At 35.3% G+C, this 21,270-nt stretch overlaps 4 protein-coding genes across 4 annotated transcripts; 3 read left to right on the top strand and 1 right to left on the bottom strand.

The window, feature by feature from the left end:
* Window positions 1-442: 442 nt before the first annotated feature.
* LOC7479890 (serine carboxypeptidase-like 27) lies at window positions 443-6,180 on the top strand. The gene is made up of 9 exons (XM_002311988.4): window positions 443-1,505; window positions 1,614-1,709; window positions 1,888-1,980; window positions 2,080-2,165; window positions 2,271-2,531; window positions 3,594-3,721; window positions 3,803-3,898; window positions 5,361-5,466; window positions 5,751-6,180. Exons 1-9 carry the CDS (start codon window positions 1,139-1,141, stop codon window positions 5,898-5,900), a joined length of 1,383 nt encoding a protein of 460 aa, XP_002312024.1. The 5' UTR covers window positions 443-1,138; the 3' UTR covers window positions 5,901-6,180.
* Window positions 6,181-7,463: 1,283 nt separating this feature from the next.
* Window positions 7,464-10,209, top strand: LOC7479889 (serine carboxypeptidase-like 27). The gene is made up of 8 exons (XM_002311987.3): window positions 7,464-8,001; window positions 8,273-8,368; window positions 8,467-8,559; window positions 8,643-8,728; window positions 8,812-9,072; window positions 9,183-9,406; window positions 9,533-9,641; window positions 9,758-10,209. Exons 1-8 carry the CDS (start codon window positions 7,614-7,616, stop codon window positions 9,899-9,901), a joined length of 1,401 nt encoding a protein of 466 aa, XP_002312023.1. The 5' UTR covers window positions 7,464-7,613; the 3' UTR covers window positions 9,902-10,209.
* A 948-nt stretch (window positions 10,210-11,157) lies between these two features.
* Window positions 11,158-13,137, top strand: LOC7457876 (tetraspanin-6). Its single transcript, XM_002311986.4, has 3 exons — window positions 11,158-11,819; window positions 11,908-12,224; window positions 12,872-13,137. Exons 1-3 carry the CDS (start codon window positions 11,328-11,330, stop codon window positions 12,909-12,911), a joined length of 849 nt encoding a protein of 282 aa, XP_002312022.2. The 5' UTR covers window positions 11,158-11,327; the 3' UTR covers window positions 12,912-13,137.
* A 178-nt stretch (window positions 13,138-13,315) lies between these two features.
* Window positions 13,316-14,166, bottom strand: LOC7479888 (agamous-like MADS-box protein AGL62). The gene has a single exon (XM_002311066.3). It carries the CDS (start codon window positions 14,129-14,131, stop codon window positions 13,472-13,474), a length of 660 nt encoding a protein of 219 aa, XP_002311102.1. The 5' UTR covers window positions 14,132-14,166; the 3' UTR covers window positions 13,316-13,471.
* Window positions 14,167-21,270: the final 7,104 nt, after the last annotated feature.

Here is a 21,270-nt window from a genome sequence, read left to right as displayed (position 1 = left end):
TAAAAAAGAAACAAGAAATCTAATCAAATATGCAGTTAAACTGTTAGTAATGGTGTGATGGCTTTGCTGCCAATCAAGGAAAAAGAAAAGGAAACGGAAAAACCAACAGCAAGCAACAAGATGAAAGCTTAGTTAGCAATTGCCAGGTCCACCATGTCCATCTGCCACTAGTCATTCATGGTAGTTAAATTCAGTGGGCCACCAAGCTTAGCCACACCACACCAGTACATGCCAGAGTTTGTTTTTTTGTCAACCAGAACAGCAACTCTTGCACTATTATTGGCCGATGAATATTCATAGACCTATTTTAACTGGCCATGAGAAGCTTTCTTCTACCATTCTTGAGCCTTACCTCATTCCTTGCATCATTTTATCTAAAAGATCCAGTTGAAAAGCTACAAACCTTTTGTTTTATTCAAATACTTTTCAAGACTTGCCCATGTGTACCTCTTACCTGTTTCAGGCATTTGCCTGATAAAACCACACTCAAAGAGACGGAATAAATAAAAAAATCTTGGCGTTGAATGGTTATTATCCAACATGACACAATAGCAATAAAAAAGGAGACACTAAACAATAAATTGCAAGCTTGTATTCACACCATGCCTTACGCAGACAGCTAATCACAACCACTGGGAATATGAATTTAAGTGCCCACAATTCTTCATTATAAATGTCTCACATCTCTTCTTTTTAGGTCTCTCTTTGTATTGATTTCTTCTTGGTAAAAACTCAGATATTTTGGGATCTGGGTTTTATCTGTTTTGTGATTCTTGTTAAGTTCATTCTAAAAAACCCAGATACATTTTTTTTGATCCGTGTTACTGGATTTTGTTTTGTCTTTTGTTGACGGTGCAGTGATTCCGGATTTTTGTTACTTGGTTTTACTTGTGTTTGTGTTTGCTAATATTAATATCAAAAGACATGCTCTTTGTTGCGCTTGTGTCTGCTGTTTAGTCACTTTAAGTGGCTGTTTGTCCTTTTTTTTTCTTCTCGCGTTTGTTCATCGACTCTGTCTCTCTCTAGATCATGTCCCTGTAGCGCTGTCTAGATAATTTCATTGCAGAGTCGGAAACTTTTTGTGACTTCTGTTTCTGGGTTTTGCTTGATTTGTATCATTTCTTTAGTTCATTGATTAATGGATCATTCTTTACTCTCTGTTCTTTCCCTTCTAGTCTCTCTTTTTGTCTATTCTTGTATATGCTCTCCTCTAGAAGATCAACAAAGAGACAAAATCACATCTTTACCAGGGCAGCCAGTGAATGTAGAGTTCAATCAGTACTCAGGTTATGTGACTGTGAACCAACAAGCTGGCAGGGCATTGTTTTACTGGCTGGTTGAGGCACCAACGAGTCGTAGTCCTGAGTCCAGACCACTTGTTTTGTGGCTAAATGGAGGCCCTGGTTGCTCCTCTGTTGCTTATGGAGCAGCTGAGGAGATTGGACCTTTTCGCATCAGGCCTGATGGCAAAACTCTTTACTTTAACCCGTACGCTTGGAATAAGTGTATGTCTGATAGATAATTGATGGAATGCACTTCCTATTCTGTGCTACAACCTGTTCTCCTTGTAATTTACCTCATTTCTATTTTGTTGTTGTTGGTGGTGTTGGCAGTGGCAAATTTGCTGTTCCTTGAATCTCCAGCTGGTGTTGGTTTTTCATATTCAAATACATCATCGGATTTGTACACGGCTGGTGACCAGAGAACTGGTAATTTTTTTCATTTGTTCAATTTTTGAGTACTTTCAGTCGTCATTCGGCAAAGCCTTTATTATTGTACTACGTAAATGGTACCTGATTCAATGTGAATATATGTCCCTTTAGCTTAAAGTTAATTGATTTTGACTTCTTTAAATGCTTTTGGAAACTGTGCATCGTGCAATTGTAGCCGAAGATGCGTACACATTTCTAGTCAATTGGTTTGAAAGGTTTCCACAATACAAATATAGAGATTTCTACATTGCTGGAGAAAGCTATGCAGGTTTTAAATTGCACACCTTTTCTTTTATTTCGTTGAACTTTCTATCTTGTTCATCTTAAAGATTGCACTCTGATTTACTTGTTTGAAATTCGGTTTCAGGTCACTATGTACCTCAGTTGTCTCAAGTTGTTTATCAAAAGAACAAGGGAATTAAGAATCCTGTAATTAACTTCAAGGGATTTTTGGTGAGAACACAGAACTCATTATTCATAAAGATTTGGAAATTCTATCAACTTCCACTGCTTAATGGCAAGTGTATAATTGGCTCAATGTCCTTTTCTCTCTTGTAGGTGGGAAATGCAGTCACTGATGATTATCATGATTATGTTGGCACCTTTGAGTACTGGTGGACCCATGGTTTAATTTCTGATTCCACCTATCAAACTTTACGCGTCACCTGTGATTTTGAATCCTCTACGCACCCATCAGTAGAATGCATCAAGGCTCTCATGCTTGCAGAGTTGGAGCAAGGGAACATTGATCCATACAGCATTTTCACACAGCCTTGCAATAACACTGCAGCATTGAGGCACAATCTAAGGGGTCATTACGTAAGATTTTATCATATCTTTCTCTCTGTCAATATTATCAAGGAATTCCGCATAACTGTCAGCAGAAAGACACATGTAAGACAAGTCGGACCAGGAACCTAATGCATAGCTATCAAAAGTGGATTCTCTGCATCTAGCACAATATTTCTTACTTGAAAAAGGGCTATCATGGTTTCATTTACTAACAACAGTCTTTTTTGACATTCCAAGTGGTTTTTGGTACCAACCTCTAAGTCTTGGATTTGTATGGTAAAATATCCTGAACAAGTCTGGTCTTTTCTAATAATGTTTAAATTCTACCACCAATAGCTTGAATAGACATTGGAAGATAGCAACTTTTCTTAGACGGGAAGAGGTACATGCAAGTTTCCTGGATAATCTCGCAGTAACTACAAAAGTATTCGCATGCCAATTATCAAAATATTTGCATTTAAACAAAATTATCCACCTCGTTCCGATTTGCAAATATACTCTGTCTGTTGTTAAAAAACTTTCTTACAGTGATTTGGTTCCAAAATGGCTAATTAATTTGTGTGCTCATCGTGGTTACTGAAGGTAGCTGTTAAATGTTAACTTTAAGTTTCTGACGTACATCAAGTTTGTGGTTGTTGGACCATAAATTGTGGTTCTGGCATCATCCATTGCTGTTTCTGACCATGAATTCTTCCATCTTTGTGCCAAAATCTTCTTGTCTTTTCAAATCACAGTAATCTGGAGCTATTCCTTTTCTTTTGATCTTAGGTCCTAATCTGTAAGATTATGTTCTCTACAGTTTCTAAAAGATTCCACTACAGTGAGTGTCACATAAATGATGACATGTGTTTCTTACTTGCACGTCTGATTTTCCTTCAGATTTTTGTTTGTTTTCCATTCTTGAATTACCTACGATAAATGTTAGGTAAAAAGTCTTTCACCAAATAATTCCTGAATGTAAATACTGTTCATTGCCTGATGAGTTAACTAGAAATGCTTTACAGAAGTGCATTCACTGTTTCCATATCACGGGTATGGACCGGTCATTAATATTTACACCAAGCTCATTTCTATTACTTTGAAACTCAGCCATGGATGTCCAGAGCATATGATCCCTGCACAGAAAGGTACTCTAAAGTGTACTTCAATCACCCTGAAGTCCAGAAGGCACTCCATGCAAATGTAACTGGGATCCCATACCCATGGAAAACATGCAGGTAAGATTTTTGCTCTGCAGCTTTTGAGAATTCTGTTTCAAATCTTCCAATAACACTGTTAACTAAATCACTACTTTACAGTGATATTGTTGGAGACTACTGGGCAGATTCTCCACTTTCCATGCTTCCTATATATAAAGAACTCATTGCTGCAGGTCTAAGGATATGGGTCTACAGGTAAGTTCCCATCTTTTCCTCTATTCCCTCGTTCTGGATTAAATTAGGGAAATCTGTTTAGTTCTTTGAAGAACTCACGCGATGGTGGTTCTAGTAGGAATATTGGCAGAATTGATTATGCATGAACCTTTTTTCAATTCTTGTTCTCAGTGAGGAGGGGATCCGAGAAAGGTTTCACTGCGTTATAGCCCATTAATTAAGGAACAGTATGGAGTCATTTCTTGTAAAAGTCATGGTCAAAATGATCAGTTTTTACCATGACATGGTTTCACTTTGCCTAGAAATTTGCCACAGCAAATGCCTCAAAATGGGATTACGAAATAAAGCTGATTGACAGTACTCCTCATTGTCCTTGGTTTGAACATTTGTCGGTACTGCAAATATGGACTGTATGATCTTGGCTTAAAATCTTGTCCTTAAATTTGGTATATCAGAGGAGAGACTAGGTTGATGACCCATTTGGTGTTTGAAATTATTAAGAGGTTAAATCCTTGTCCTCTTCGTTTGGGGTGCAGGAAATATTTACGATTCCCAACATCCCATGTCTGCTTTAATTACTTTTCTCCTTTTTGTAATTTGCTGGCTTGTACATGTGGATCCTCCTTTTGATATGGAGTTGTTTCCGAACATCCCAAAGAACAGTAGCCATAGACAGTGGAACGAAGAAAAGGATTTGTTTAGCTGATCCCAACTAGCCTGTGTTGATCTATTTTAAATTTATTTGGATCTAGTGGTCTGTTTTTATGGAATACTGAGTTTAACCTTTGTTTGCAACTAAATATACATGGGCTAAGTTGGTTGGCGAAGAGACTAGAGGTTTTGTTGAATGATATTTTCATCTACATATGGTAGCTGGGAACTGGGAAGTTGGAACAAAACAATTTTCTATTGAACTGCTGATTTCTCGACCAACTAATCTCCATGCGTGGACAGGGAAGCTTGTCTGCAGTAGGTAGTTTTGACTGTTGATAACGATTGATGACTTCGGATTTGTTTACAGAAGGTGAGACACATCATGTGGCCTAGCAACAATGATTGCACTGGGCCAAGGTGCTTCTTATGTTAGGAGGAAGTGTATGAACCATGTACTAAGAAGAGACACCAAAGTCAACACGAACGTAGCATCTGAAAACTGAGCGTAAAAGGGATAGAAAAACAGCTGCTTAATGATGACAAAAAAACTATGGTTATATATAAATAACGGAATATATTTTCTTTTTGGTTTTTCAACTTGAAGAATTCACTGTGGTGATATAAAATATTCTCCGACTTTTTAGCAGTATGGCATGCATGCCTTGCAATGCCAAGATATGAAAAAAAGGTCAGACGTTATCGTTGTCAAGTAGGATTTGTCCGTTGTTTTTTTCTCTTTGGCACTGGTCAGCATTAAAACCTTTTGCTTTCAATTGTTTTTAAGTCTTGTCATGCATTGCATCTAATTCTGTTTGATCTCTTTGACCAGTGGAGATACTGATGCAGTGGTTCCTGTGACTGCAACTCGATACTCCATTGATGCCTTAAAGCTACCAACTATTATCAATTGGTATCCTTGGTATGACAACGGAAAGGTAAGCATCTTTACCGACAACAAAATGTTAGAGGCAACTTATTTTGGTGAAACCGTTGGACTGGATGGTTGGGGATCTGGGCCCAATGACTTGTTGACAGCAACGTTTTTATGGTTGGGATTTAGCATATTTTCTTGTAATGTTGCCATACTCTTCTGTTTATGGAAATGATGATAACCAGTACTGAAAAAAGGGTCGTATGATGATACTCTTGCTGAAGCCCATGGTTGGAACAAGGCCATGGTAATTTGCTCATCTCCCAGCTTTTCGTGTTTCTGTAATAGGTTGGCGGGTGGAGCCAAGTATACAAAGGGCTGTCTTTCGTAACGGTAACCGGAGCAGGACACGAGGTTCCACTCCATCGCCCTCGACAAGCATTTATTCTTTTCAGATCATTTTTGAAGAACAAATCCATGCCTGGCCAAAGCTTTTAGTCCTCCATTCATCAATCTCCGGTGAATAAACAAGTCAAAATAATAGAATTGTTCATATACAGGGACCGGCAAATGACAGAATAAGAGAAGCATTCCTCTCGAGTGCCCCTCCATTCTTCCTTCAAGTGCATCATTTCTATATTTGAAGTTGTAGCCTATTCATATGTAAGAAACTATTCTTTATAGTAACTCAATTATTTAAACTGTAAGTTTTGACCACAGCATTGTACTCATTTGCAAGAGATTTATAGGTAATGGAGTTAAAACGTTTGTGCCCTAAGTAGCGTTATTTTTTAAAACTTCACCTCCAAATCCAGTAAACAAATCTCAGAATTAACAGATTAACATCATGGGGGTGCAAAGGCTTCTTCAGTCTTCTCTCTGTTCCTCTTCAATGTACATTACCCTGCATTGAAGCCTGAACATCAAATATGCGCCAAGACAAACTCCGTGGACTGATATGGATAGAGTGAAGGAGCAGTAACTCGTACTTATATGCACGAATCACACAATTCAAAATTTCTTGCACGAAAGAATTTTCTTGCGAACACATCGTTTTGAATATCAACAGAAACATTAGAATCATAAAACATAGTAAAAAAGTCATCACTGTCAATTAGAAGGTATAATAATGGACTCGTGCCTCAAAAGCAACGAAATGCAGGGCGGATGTACTGCTAGTTTTGTGATCTATCAATCCAGGAAACAGTGTAACACCCAGAAGTCCAGAATTCCTGGAGGCAAAGAGGAACAGCGTGCTCTAGCAGGACCACATGCCCCATGTGGGTGTTGCTTATGGGAGAATGCACAGGCGCCATCAATGCCACCAACGCCATCGAAGGAAGTGGTCCATGGTCTAATACTTGGGCGGCAGATCTTTATCCAGCTCACTGCAATATTATAATTCTCATGCTTGGCACCCACATAGTAGCCAAAACATGGCTAAAACTGTGGAACAACACGTTCGTTTTGAATCCCCTCCCTCTTGTTGCATAAACTCTCCCTCTCAAGGCTCTATTACAAAGGCATCCTGAATCTCAGTCTCATAATATCTCCTGTCGAAATTTAAGATAGTTTACCTGTCTTTTATTTTTAGTACTCGAAAGGAACTCACTCTAAAAGAACATTCGTTCAATGAATTTTTAAGGTGAACAAAATTGCCAACGGTTTTGGATTGAAAAAAAATATAGAAAACTTTTGATGATGAAGGGGGTGTTTAAGATTGAGTTTTAACATGTTTTTCTCAAAATCTGATATTTTTTGGTTTCAAATTAATTGTTTTTAGTTGTGTTCATATTAAAAATAAAAAAAATATTTTAATAAATCTCCAAAAAAAAAAAGAAACTAGTAAACTACTACTATTTTTCTACCCACCCCAAAATCCTGAGGAGTACAAACTACCAATTACCGACACAAAGAAAAAAAATAAAAATATTGACCACCACGCCATTTGTGCATGCAATTCAACAAAAGGAAGTACAATATACAGTGCATGATGCATGGAAGAAGTCAAGAAATGATAACATATATAATAAACTGACTTGGCAGCCTATACAGTTTTTCAAAATAAATGCTTTGATTATACTCTTAGATAACCTAAAGCAGGGGCTGAAGTCAGAGGATCACAAACTAATAACAACTACATAAAACACTCTTTAAGGACTCCGAACCCACACATTCAAGACAAGCAAAGCCTGATTTTCCCTTGTCACAATGCGCATCAAGAGCTCCTCTTGCTTTCTCTTCTCTGTCTTGAATTTTGCTATTCTCTTGCTTTCTACTCCTGCAGTCACCACTCATGATCACCTTGAAGAGCAGAGGAGGGATAGGATTATGAAGCTACCAGGGCAACCACCAAATGTGAGCTTCTCTCAATTCTCCGGCTACATCACTGTAGACCCAGTGGAAGGTAGGGCCCTCTTTTATTGGTTGATTGAGGCCCCCAAGACTGTCAAGCCCAGATCTAAGCCACTAGTTTTATGGCTCAATGGCGGGCCAGGTTGCTCATCTGTGGCCTATGGAGCTTCAGAGGAGGTCGGCCCATTTAGGGTCCGACCCGATGGCGAGACCCTTCATTTGAATCCATATGCTTGGAATAAAGGTAAACATGATTAAGACAATCATCAAATAATCTCTATGGTTAGTGAATTGATGGGTGATATTAACAGTTTATTGTTTTTCATTACAACCAGTGATCAAGGCCACGTTTATATTTAGATGGGACCTGTAATAATGGTGGCGTCTGTATTAAATTGCATATAGTTTCATGTACATTGGGGCAAGTGCTGTGTCTGTGATATTTTGATCAGCATGATGTTGCTACCAAAAAAAACAAACAAATAGATAAAATTACAGAGTTTTGGCTGTCGCAGTGGCAAATTTGCTGTTTCTTGATTCACCTGCTGGAGTGGGATTTTCTTATTCAAATACTTCATCGGATATATACACGGTTGGTGACGAGAGGACAGGTATCTGTACAAGTATATATATAATTATGTTATAATTTGTCAAAAAGCTTGTTAGCCTATCCTAACTAGATTATTATTGCTGAATTATGAAAATGCAGCCGAAGATGCCTACACATTTCTGATTAACTGGCTTGAAAGGTTCCCTCGATACAAGCACAGGTCCTTTTACATTGCTGGAGAAAGCTATGCAGGTTAAATAATTAATTGCTCATTCACCACCTACTGTTTGACTAATTTGCTTGCATTAATTAATATTTTGTTAATCCACTTTCAGGCCATTACATTCCTGAGCTGTCACGGATTATAGCCCGGAGAAATAAGGGGGTCAAGAATCCTGTCATTAATTTTATAGGTTTCTTGGTATGTCAATCGGTGCCATTAACAGCATTAAAAAATTAGTCCAAGAATATCTTGACATGCAATCTTAATTTTTTATTTTGCAGTTAGGCAATCCGCTCTTGGATGATTATCATGATAACACTGGCACGCACGAGTTCTGGTGGAACCATGGATTGATATCCGATTCCACTTATGAAGATTTAAAGAAGTTCTGCCCAAATAATTCGTTCTTGTTCCCTCGGAATGAATGTTACGGTGCTTTAGAGAGGGCATATTCGGAGTTTGGAGATATCAATCCTTATAGCATTTACAGCCCTCCTTGCAATGTAATCAGTACTCTTAGACACAATCTAAAGCATTCACTGGTATATTCTTGGATCACTCAAAAAATCACTTTTCACATTTTCCAATTATTGGCGCAACGTGTGAATTTGTTTGTCTAATGAGTTGCTAGCTTTTGTTTGTTGGGATTTAGCCTTGGAAATTCAGAGGAAATGACGAGTGTGTGGTGATGTACACAAAAAGATACATGAACCGTCCAGAGGTGCAAAAGGCTCTTCACGCCAACATCACCAGGGTTCCTCATCCTTGGGTCACTTGCAGTTCTATTGTTAGGAGCAATTGGAGTGATTCTCCTAAATCCATGTTGCCAATCTTCAAAGAACTCATAGCAGCTGGTATTAGAATATGGGTTTTCAGGTAAGATCATGTTCAAAAAAGAAAATCACAAGTCGTTCATTTTGAAAATTTGCATCCAGGCTTGTCATAATTAGTAAAAAAAAAGAGAGCCCATATTTCTCAAATTGATATTTGTTCCACCGACAGTGGTGATGCAGATGCAATTTTGCCACTTACTGCGACCAGATACTCCATTAATGCTCTACAGCTTGAGACCAACACAAGCTGGTATGCTTGGTATGATGACCATCAACAGGTTAGCCAATGCTATATAAAGTCATGGTTTTTGTACGTATAATTTTCATATATTCTATAAGCACTAAGAGTTTTCTGGTGGTATCTATGGTTCTTTTTCATGGATTGTTTGTTTAGGTTGGTGGCTGGAGCCAAGTTTACAAGGGCTTGACCTATGTGACAGTAAGGGGAGCAGGGCATGAAGTGCCTTTGACTCAGCCTCGACTTGCTTTATTGCTATTTAGGCAATTTCTGAAAAATGAACCCATGCCAGCACTTTAGTCTTCGAGGACTTTCCTCGACTCAGCCTCGACTCTAGGTTACTAGCAAATTATAGAGTGTTCTTATTCTTTCTGTCCAAATCATCATTTGTATTTCTATTGCAATAAGGTCAAATTGCCCTCTGCATATGCATCATCAGTACACGTTTGTGCTGTGTATGACAATTCTAAAGGTGCAGTGCGGCAATTTGATTAAACAAACTAAAAGGAGAATTGACAGAGTAGCCTCATTTATCTTTCCACTGCTTTCTTTCAATGCAGCTAAGAATAAAATATGAACACTAAAAGTTTTCAGGTCTTTTGATGCAACCATTTCCTAGTTATTTTTTGTCACTGCTGAGCAATGGATAAGAAACATGGTGGAAATTCTTTGCCATTAAGAAATGAGATTGTCTAGTGGAGCCGTAAACAGAATCAAACAAGGCACTAAAACAAAAGATTTGTGGAGATAAGGAAGCAGCTTCAATATATTCTATCATCCACCACCCGCAGATAATTCTGGTTCTGATCATGACTTCAAAAGAAAGCTAAAGAAGGGCTCCATGCCCTAAAAGCAACTCACTGTACTACAAGCTTGTAATTACCTAAATACCTTCTATTCTTTGCTTGCCTTGGTCAATTACGTTATGGATTGATGCCATTACCATATTTTCAGAGAATATTTGGTAACATAAAAGAGATCACTCGAGTCATTTCTTACCGTGAACAAACTTCCCATCTCATTGGTACATGTAAAAGTAAAGGAGAGCAACCATGCATTTTTATCAAGAAAAAAAAAGAGGGATGTTTTTCATTATTTGAAAGATAATTTAATATGTTTTGAAAATTACTGTTTAATTTTGATAGTTTTTAGAAATGTAATAGCGATTGCGCTTTTTAAAGTGTTGTTTACTTGAAAATGTATTAAAATAATATTTTTTAATATTTTTTTAAAAATATTTTTAACATTAGCACATCAAAATAATCTAAAAATATAAAATAATAATTTTAAAAATTTAGTGAAATACTGTTTGTAACCAGTTTAATACTTAGATTAGGAATCCCAACACAGTGTGCTTGCGGGGCAGATTAGTCGATCTAAATGCTTAACAAAGTTACTTGCCGGCTAAGAGGTATAATTAAGTCATTCTACATACATCAGATAAAGATTTTTTGAATACATTAATACAAGAAAAGCAGATAGAGCAAAGTTTACAAGCAATTTGAATTCTTGAATCTTGCAGGAACATAAATTAAAGAAAAGCAACGCCACCATTAAAAAAGTGAAAAAAAAAGCTGAAGAAGACACCATATAACAAGAAAAGAAGCATCACAATAAAGAGAGAGTGAGAATACTAGTAGAAACAGAGCAAAAGAGGGAGAGAGTAACGGATGTTTGGGTTTAGTACTGTGTTCTAACGTATAGAGATTTCAAGCCGAAGACAGAGATGTATAGGTTTAGCAACACAGTAATTGGTTTCTTGAATCTTTTCACTCTCTTAGCATCTATACCAATAATTGGTGGAGGTTTATGGATGGCAAGGAGTAGCACAACCTGTGAAAGTTTCCTTCAAACCCCACTTCTTGTCGTAGGTTTCGTTGTCCTTATAATCTCACTAGCTGGCTTCATTGGTGCATGCTTCCATGTAGCATGGGCACTCTGGGTTTACTTGGTAGTCATGCTATTCCTCATTGCAGCCTTAATGGGTTTGACCATATTTGGCTTTGTTGTCACTAGCCAAGGTGGTGGTGTGGAGGTGCCTGGTAGGGTTTATAAGGAGTATAGGATTGAAGATTATTCTCCATGGTTGAGGAATAAAATTAAAGATCCTGATTACTGGAGAACCATTAGGAGTTGCATACTGGGTTCCAAGACCTGTGCTAAACTTGCCTCTTGGACTCCTCTTGATTATCTTGAGAAAGACATGTCTCCCATACAGGTACAGTATAATTAATCAATCGTGTTCTCTCTTGAACTCTGGCCTTGTGGCTAGTTTTTACTGATCATATTTATGATTCTTGGTGCAGTCTGGATGTTGCAAGCCACCAACTTCATGTAACTACAACACGGCAACAGCGGTAGCCCAAGACCCAGACTGCTACAGGTGGAATAACGCCCCAACTTTACTGTGCTATGAGTGTGATTCATGTAAAGCTGGAGTTCTTGAAGATGTTAGAAGGGACTGGCACAAGCTTTCAGTTCTTAACGTTGTGATGCTGGTGTTTCTGATTGGGATTTACTCGATAGGATGCTGTGCTTTCCAAAATACGAGAAGGGCTGAGACTGATTACCCGTATGGGGAAAACCGGATGACCAAAGTCCGACCCAGATGGGATTATTACTGGTAAGAAAACAACAAACCACTTTTTTTTTTAATTATTATTAGGAGGTTCATTGAATGGCTACACGACGAGGATAGAACTCCTTTATTTATAATAATAATAATAATAATAAAATAAATTATTGGTGATCATTAAGATTTGAATTTGTTTTATATAAAAAAAAAACCATCAGGTGTGTTTATATTCACTAACCCATGCCTTAGTTTTTTTCGTTTTATTTAAAGGTAATATTCATGTAAAGAGATTCTGATCAAGGGTTTGAGATTTCTCACAAAATCATGGAGATTTTGGCAAACCCCGTACAACACACACTCATAAACAAGGTTGAAATTTCAAAAATTAAATATTATATACAGAAGGGAAAAAATAAAATAGAAAAATCTCTTTGTGAGTAAAATAAAAGAACTTAGGAGATTTGATAAACTTGAGTGTTTGATTTAATCACCAAGAGTTTACATTGAAATTTCTATTTTCATTCACCAAATTTTCTATTTTTTGTTTTAATTATGCACCAAATTTTCATTTTGCAAAAGTCTAGCTGTACTCCATTCTTTTTCTCAAGCTACAATTAGGCCCGCATTAATGGGCCCAGGGTAAGATGGCTAGTGAAGATCCCTCTGCTAAGTCGTGCTTTTGGTGTCCTTTACAGGTGGAGATGGTGGCAGGACAAGAGAGAACAACTTTACTAGCTGAAGCTCCATGATCTTTCAAAAATCTTCAGCATATTTTATCTGGTGTTCTAAAGTTGGGACAATTCAGTTGTTTTTCAGTGTATGGGACATCTTGGAAGTTTCAAGTTCACCTTTCACAGCCCTTTTACGGACTCTTCTTGTTTGTTGTTTCTTTTTTTATGTACAAAGATGGATTTGCCTTTATTTTCAAAGATCACAGCAGTATCTTCCTTTTACTTTTCAACCCCTTTGCATCATGCAGGTTCAGATTCGTTAAGGGTTCAATTACACCTACTAAGCTATAATTATATTCACAGATCTTCTTGATCTTGAAATTAAACTGGCCATATATGGTAATCTCCTGATTTTCAAGTTACATTAATCACTCAAGAACTCTCAACGCTAGAAGGTCATTTTCCAATGATAAATATAAACCAGGAATAGCAAACGCGGTTTCTAAAATAATCAACAAGTTGTTGCAATGTGTAAATCCGCAGAGGTGGTTGTACACAGAACTGCTAACGAGACATTAGTCAATGATAGAATGAAGGGGAAAAATAAGAGACCTTCATCAAGGCTCAACAAATCTTCTGTGCATAAGCAAAATTGTTGAAATGAAGAGCAGCCGAAGCATTATCAATCTCTAGTTTGGTCCCAAGATTTCCAACTTCTCCAACACCATTCACTGCCAAAAAGGGCAAAGAACTGGTGGACTGGATCAAAATATTGTTCACTTGTTTTGCTACGGTCTTCTTTAGCTCCTCCAAAGCACCTCTCAACTGTTCAAGCTCGTGCAATTCAAGCTCTTCAATAGGAGCTTCCCAGCAACATTGGCTTCTATTGACTTTCCTCATTTGGTCAAGTACTTCTCCATTCTTCTTTTCGGCCTCTAGTTGATTAAGAATCTGAGCTAACTGCATATTTTGCTCATGGACATTAGCATCTCGACGCGTTTCAATGAGCTGGTGCAGGCCAGAACTTGGAGGAGGAGGAGGAGGGCTTCCGGTGAGAAACCGATGCATCATGGAATCAACACTGGGGTGGCCAAAGGAAAAGGCCTTTTGAGCTGGGGAGAAAACTATCATTGCTATGTCAACTCCACAAAGCGTGCTAAGTTCACTAGCCTTCTTGAAAAGACCGGCTCGTCGCTTAGAGAAGGTGACTTGCAGATGACTTTTCTTGGCTATTTTTTCAATCTTAATCTTTTGGCGACCCATGGTAGGCTTTTTGTTCACCATTGCAAGAACCTGTTGATATATCAGAGAAGAACAAATATACGTACAAATACCAAATGCTTGGTGGGAAAATTATACCTGGGGTATTTATACGGTAAAACATTTCTTCCAAGCTCTTCTCTATAATCTGGACGTCTCACTCTCTATTTTTGTCTATGATTAATCAAGATTCGGAGGTTACGTAATCTCATGCTTTAATTCTAAATTTATCACTAAGGAACTAAGTACAGCTATTAGTTGGCAATTAAGAAACCATTTGGCTTTCGTAGGTTACAAACTTTTAGTGATAATTATATGATTAATACATCTCACTAATAAATATTTAGGCTAACTATTTTTATTGGGATCAAATGCGTAGGATATTCGTTACACATATACAATCAAATATTCTTTAGTTTTGTTATATATCCAGTGCTAATTAATAATGGTAATGACAATAATTAATACTGTATATATATATATATATATGTTGTATTTGTTATGTACAACTCTAATATTTTTCTTCATCGAGATAATTTTACCAGGACCTAGCTACTCTATTTATCTATCTATCTCCGTCCAAACTAAAATGTTTATGAAATCTCAAATTAAAAAAAAATAATAATACATGATTAGTAATTATTAGGAGTGATCATTTTCGGTTCGGTTCGGTTTGGTTTTTATCAAAAAAAAGCAACCAAACCGGTTTTAAAAAAAACCGAAACCGGTTGGTTCGGTTATTTTAGAACAAAAACGGGTTCAAAACGGTTTTTTCTGGGTTGTCTCGATTTTTTTCAGTTTGAATTCGGTTTGATTTTTTTGATTTCAAACTTATAAAACCATAAAAATTACTTTTGCCGATATAGTCCTGTTCCTGGCGGACTAGAAAATGAAAGTGGGCTAGTTTGCCGAAAGAAAAAAACAGATGGGCAAGTGGGGCATTGGGCCCAATATAAGCAAGCCTATATCTGCTGGCAAAAGCTTTCCGCCCAGTATAAGCGAGCCTATATCTTCTGGCAAAATCTCTCCGGTGACTCGGTGAGTAATGGTTTTCTTTTTGGTTCGTATTCTGAAAAGAATGGAGATGGCAGGGCAGAACATCTTTATCAGCCCCGTCTACCAAAATTTCTGTGCTCTTATTAAATATTTTCATAATAGAGATTTAATTAGTTACATGGGTTGCCTCACGGTGGTAGGTTGATTTACGTGTTCCCGTATCATATGGTACATTCATAATAATATAATAAATTCTATATCTTCATTATATTCTTATAAGCTAACATGAACTCTTGTATAAAAACTATATGATCATGCATGTAAGGTTGAATTTGGTCAACCACGGAACAATTATATTATAGTTGGACTATGAATTAAGCTTTTAATTGAATTGATCATATTTATTAAACTTCTTTCTTAACGAGTTAACTTGATAACTTATTAATAATCTGAAACTTGAATTATATCGGTTTTCATTTGAATGGGTTTGAAAAATGGTTCGATTAAACTAGTTAATTTATTTAAATTTAATTTATTTGATTAATTTGACAAAACTTGAGTGAGATTTAAAAATAGTTTGTTTTTGCATAACAACTTGTGTTTTTTATTTAAAAAAATATAAATTAATGTTTTTTTAGATAATTTTAGATAATTTTAATATACTGGTATTAAAATGATTTTAAAAAAATACTTTTAAAATGTATGTTATACCATAATATTAAACACACTTAATCAACTTTAAAGATTTTTTTAAAATTTGTTTAAATTTTTGTTTTATTAAAAAACATTGTTAAAATGTATTTTTTAATTAACAATTCATGATATGAGACCTTGTGTTTTGGGTGAGGTCAGATCTGGCATGTTTCTTGTTCAATCCTCCCATGCGCGAGAGCAAATTCAACCTCCATACATGATCATATATTCTTATATAATACTTCATAAAAAATGGTTTAAAATTAACTTGGATAATTAGTAAAAATATATTTTGATTAAAAAAATTCAAGATTATATATATATATATATATATATATATATCAACATGACAACATATTGAATCGACCCGGGTTAACCTTTTATATCCGCAACCTGGATCACGAGACTATGATAACCCAAAATAAAATAAAAAATCAAAATAGATTATGAAGTTTAATTCATAATAAATTTATTGTTAAATGATAAAATTAAAAAATATTCAATCTAAAAAAAACATAATAAAATAACCTGAGTTTATTCGAGTTAACTCACGATACATGTGACTCGGGTTATAAGATTAAGATAATTTCATAGAAAAACAAACAAAAAAAATAACAAAATTTAATTCATGATCAACCAAATGTTGAAAGATTAAACTAAAAAAAAAATAAATTAAAAAAAATTAAATCAATTGGATTAACTCATACAAACATGTGACATAGATCATAAGACTAATATAACCACAAAAAAAAAATAAATTACAATAGATTTTAAAATTTAATATTTAATAAACCACGTATCAAATAATAAAATTATATAAAAAAAAAAAAATTCAAAGTGAAATTTTTAAAACAAGATGAGATTTTAAGTGAGATAAAATATATTCCTGTTTATTTTATTTTTTAAACAGGAAAGAAATATATCAGTAATTTCAGACGGAATTGACAACTAAACAAATAAAAAACACAAGTTAGTCATCAATAATTTCAAATAGGCGTGTGGCTTGAGCACAGGTCGGAAACTCCAGTTCATGGCAAACTGTGACCGGGCATCCGAAAAGGCTTGAAAAGTCCCTTAACTAGACGTATGGGATGCTATAAGCATTACGTTTCTCATTTGAAGAGAGATTTTATTTATTCAACAAAATTGCCGTATTGCTATATATATATATATATATATATATATATATATATATATATATATATATATATATATATATATATATATATATATGCCGCTATCCACTAACTATTATTACGTTTTACTGCTTAATGATTGAAAAATTTGATGTATTTTGATTAAGAAGAATTAATAATATGTTAAATGCTAATATCACACTATCGCTTATATTTCTTCTTCTTCTCTTTCCTTTTTTTTTTTTTTTTTTCATGGGACATATATTTCTTTTAATATTGCGTGTGTTATGCTGTCAAGTAACTATTTGGCATCATTTGTGATGGAATCGTTTTTTTTATTAAGATATCAAGTCAACAATCAACGATAAATCCTATTCATATTCTTTATCATTTTATTTTAATTAGTTGTGTTTTTTTATTAATATAGGTATTCGGATGAGTTTACACGTATTTTAACTAATCTTATGAGTTTTGAAATTAATGACCATGTAAGTTTCTAGTAACTCTGAGGTTTGTGGAACTTGAATTGGTGACCTTTAATAAGCAAACCTAGAATCTGACCATTTAATTAATTAATTGTGTTTTGGGATGGCGAGTCAAGAGCATTAGATTTCTATATTCCTGTTACACCGCACCGCATAAAGAAACGATTTGATCAAGAATTTAAATGGTAAATAGTTTTGTTTTTTTATATTATCATTTCAAATTTAATTAATCTTATGAGTTTTGAAATTAATGACCATGTAAGTTTCTAGTAACTCTGAGGTTTGTGGAACTTGAATTGGTGACCTTTAATAAGCAAACCTAGAATCTGACCATTTAATTAATTAATTGTGTTTTGGGATGGCGAGTCAAGAGCATTAGATTTCTATATTCCTGTTACACCGCACCGCATAAAGAAACGATTTGATCAAGAATTTAAATGGTAAATAGTTTTGTTTTTTTATATTATCATTTCAAATTTGAATTTAAAATTAAATTACAAGTAAATAAATTTCTTAGTTCTGATAAGGATAACTAGCTAGTCTAGAATCAAATATGAGATTGACTTGATTTAAATGAATAGAAGATGGTGAAAATACCTTAAAAGATAAAGAAAAATGACTAGAAAGTAGAAGCATCTAAATCCATGTAAATTTCCTTAAATAGAGTCTTGTAACATGCAGATACACACGCTGGGGGTCTTATAGTTAGACAAGACAGATTGCTCTTCCGATGACATGAACGCTGATAACAAAGCCACATACTTTGTTTGATCACGCAGAGGCAGTCACCCTTGGCTCCTTAAAATCTGCAAATCTATTTAAATATCTCCCGTCCAATTAATGCGAGCGCAGAGAATTAATCATGAAGTTTTTCCCAGCACAAGACAATCCATTGAACCAACCCAGCTAACGTTGGGCAAGTCAACTCTCCCTGGAAGAATAGCCACGGTAGGGCTCAACAGCTGAGATCAGCACCCTCTTCCTGGGTTACAAGGCCGTCAAGGTTCATCATATCCCTAGCAAGTTGGCTGTCCCATAACTAGCTGGCTAGGTTTAAATTCTTGGGTCATGACAGAAAGTCCTGAATAGCAGAACAGCAGGAAAATGACAGGCTAGATTGTTTAGTACACAAGAAGTTCAACTCATGAATGCTTGAGTTACGTCAGAACTCGCTACAACCTAAACAGAGCTTAGCGCTCCAATTCTGCAGAGATTTATATTACATGAAGCATTTTTTTTTCCCTTTCAGACATGAACAGCACCTGGAGTTCTTGGGGCCAAGATTAGATTTCTAATGGAAGATAAATAAAACTAATTTTTCTTTAACCATTCAACACTTTTGGTGACCATTTATCGCTAGATATCATCACTTCAATGAAACAAACATGGAGTTCAATTTCGCCACTTGATGAAATGGCCAGCTCAATGGATAGATTAATGTACGGCCTTTGTGGCTAGACAGAGTCTGTTTCGATCTCATAAATGATATGAACCACTTGCATAAGAGATGACAACTTGTACACTTGCCCATTAATTATGGTCCCATGGATGTCGGGGACGGACACCAACCTTGAGTACTTGCGAGCTTCAAATACGAACCAGGGTTATTATTCTCATTTTTTTTTATTTTCATTAATTACGTTTATTTTTTCTGATTAATCGTTGTTTTTTTTATCATATGTTTATATATATAATCATATTATTAAATTAATTAAGAGTTTATTGAATCACCTGAATTTCAATTTCAAATTTTTCTTGTTGCTTTTAAGAAGATATTATTATTAAAATATGTTTTTATATTAGAAAAAAATCAATTCAAAATACTATCACAAATCACCTATTTAGTATCTATCTAAGTTTTTATCCAACCAACCAAAGCACTACATAGGGACCCACCACCTTAGCAAACTGAATATCCCACTTGCTCCACTGGTTTGGATAAGGGCTAGCTTCGTACAAGCCCCCAACTTATAACCAATTCTCGATTTGGTCCTTATTGTTTTCTTTAGTGACGTCATGGAATGAAGACCCAGTTGAGGAATTTTTGTTTGGGATTCGCTGAGAATTGATGTATAATTTAAGAGCTTTACCCCCTGGGAAAACACAAATTGCCAATGATGAATCGCACGGCATGATGTACATATGCAATGCGTACGAAAACACGACTTGCGTACAGCCGTGCACAAGCAAAAAACATCACATAAATTTCTCTCTTGGCCATTTAATGTTCCTGGACTTTTGGCTAAAGAAAAAACAAGCAAAATCACATAAATTTCTCTCTTGGCCACTCGATTGGATCTTGGACTTTGAGCGTGATTGAGAGTGTTTTTTTAAAAGTATTTTTAAAAAAATTTAAATTTTTTTGTTTTGAAGTAATATGTTTTTGATATTTTTAAATTATTTTAATGTACTGATCTCAAAAATGATTTTTAAAAAATAAAAAGATATTATTGATATATTTTTTTTGAGTGAAAAACACTTTAAAAAGCAACCACAACAACACTCATTGGCTCATTAATCAACACCAGCTAATAATTAGATGGTGCCTAAAGAAATATGTTTTTGAAAAAATTTGAATTTTTTTTTTACTTTGAAGTAATATGTTTTTGATGTTTTCAAATCATTTTAATGTGCTGATCTCAAAAATAATTTTTAAAAAATAAAAAAATATTATTAATATATTTTTTTGAGTGAAAAACATTTTGAAAAACAACCACAACAACACTCTTTGGCTCATTCATTCAATGGTCCCATTAACTCAATAACCATTGAAATTTCTAAGGAATGCTCGATATTTTCTCTCTATAATCTCATCCCAAGCCTCCGTGAAAGGCACAACGGGGGGGGGGGGGGGGGAGCTTAATAATCAAAAAGCTTAGTCTACCACTGCAATATAAACCAGTAACTTATTGGACAATTCTTGATTCCTTGCGGTCAATCTGGGAAGCCTTTCAGCTCTATTTTTTTTTTGAATAATCATCGAGAATATATTGATTTTTGAGTTTTCTTTTACAAGTAAAAATTTAATAGGAGGATCTCGACTGAAAATGTCTTGGCACGGATTTGGACTCACACGAATCACTAGCATCTCTACATTTCATCGCCGAGGCTTCAAAATTGTCATCAAAGTCACTATTATATCGAGAAGCAGTAGAATTTCGCCGAGGCTTCATTGATTCCTGGGCGCTAACTGCCAATCTAAAACATTATTCGTGCGTCGTCTTGGATTAGAACAACAGGCTATTATATTTCTTAGTATGATTTTTAAATGGACATGCATGCACTGATCGGTCGTCAATGACTGTTTCAATGATAAGAACTTATGATTGCAAGAGTTGATCAGCCAGCCAGGAAAGAAAAGTCAACGGTTCGTGCTAGCTGGGGATTCAGTAGGGGACAATATTATTATTCATCTCTTGACCCAACTTTCCAAAACCTTATGAGATTAAGAAATATTATGCTAATCCCATGAGCTCAACATAATCATTTAAATATTCAAGCTAAATTTATTTTTCTATTAATCGGATATATTGAAGGCATATATATACATATATCCACATCGAGATCAGGGAAATGCACGTGTACGTACTTTATTTCTCAAGCTATTACTTTGTTTCAAGACTCTGATTAAAAAAAATGCAACCAAACAACCCCCCGTCCAGCTAGTCCCGCCATGGATGGTTTTTCTCCTCCACTTCACTCCTTCGAAGGGTCAGAATAAATTTGTGAAATAAAAACTCCCAAATCATGTGTTTTGCTTCAGCATGCACATAAAGAATTGATGGTGGCCAAGATAATAATAATAATAATAATAATAATAATAATAATTTTTTTTTTAATCAATCTCAGCCAA

This window comes from Populus trichocarpa, chromosome 8, assembly GCF_000002775.5.
Source record: "Populus trichocarpa isolate Nisqually-1 chromosome 8, P.trichocarpa_v4.1, whole genome shotgun sequence".
Lineage (NCBI taxonomy): Eukaryota > Viridiplantae > Streptophyta > Magnoliopsida > Malpighiales > Salicaceae > Populus > Populus trichocarpa.
The sequence above is the reverse complement of the archived record's forward strand: the minus strand, read 5'-3'. Positions and strand labels throughout refer to the sequence as shown.

Excerpts from the sequence above, each read along its gene's own strand:
- LOC7479890 (XM_002311988.4), top strand. The coding sequence starts at position 1,139 with ATGGATCATTCTTTACTCTCTGTTCTTTCCCTTCTAGTCTCTCTTTTT. Across the intron at positions 1,710-1,887 it reads GGCTGGTGACCAGAGAACTG|CCGAAGATGCGTACACATTT; the intron begins GTAATTTTTTTC and ends GTGCAATTGTAG. Across the intron at positions 5,467-5,750 it reads CTTGGTATGACAACGGAAAG|GTTGGCGGGTGGAGCCAAGT; the intron begins GTAAGCATCTTT and ends TTTCTGTAATAG.
- LOC7479889 (XM_002311987.3), top strand. The coding sequence starts at position 7,614 with ATGCGCATCAAGAGCTCCTCTTGCTTTCTCTTCTCTGTCTTGAATTTT. Across the intron at positions 9,407-9,532 it reads ATTAGAATATGGGTTTTCAG|TGGTGATGCAGATGCAATTT; the intron begins GTAAGATCATGT and ends TTCCACCGACAG. Across the intron at positions 9,642-9,757 it reads GGTATGATGACCATCAACAG|GTTGGTGGCTGGAGCCAAGT; the intron begins GTTAGCCAATGC and ends TTGTTTGTTTAG.
- LOC7457876 (XM_002311986.4), top strand. The coding sequence starts at position 11,328 with ATGTATAGGTTTAGCAACACAGTAATTGGTTTCTTGAATCTTTTCACT. Across the intron at positions 11,820-11,907 it reads AAGACATGTCTCCCATACAG|TCTGGATGTTGCAAGCCACC; the intron begins GTACAGTATAAT and ends TTCTTGGTGCAG. Across the intron at positions 12,225-12,871 it reads CCCAGATGGGATTATTACTG|GTGGAGATGGTGGCAGGACA; the intron begins GTAAGAAAACAA and ends TGTCCTTTACAG.
- LOC7479888 (XM_002311066.3), bottom strand. The coding sequence starts at position 14,131 with ATGGTGAACAAAAAGCCTACCATGGGTCGCCAAAAGATTAAGATTGAA.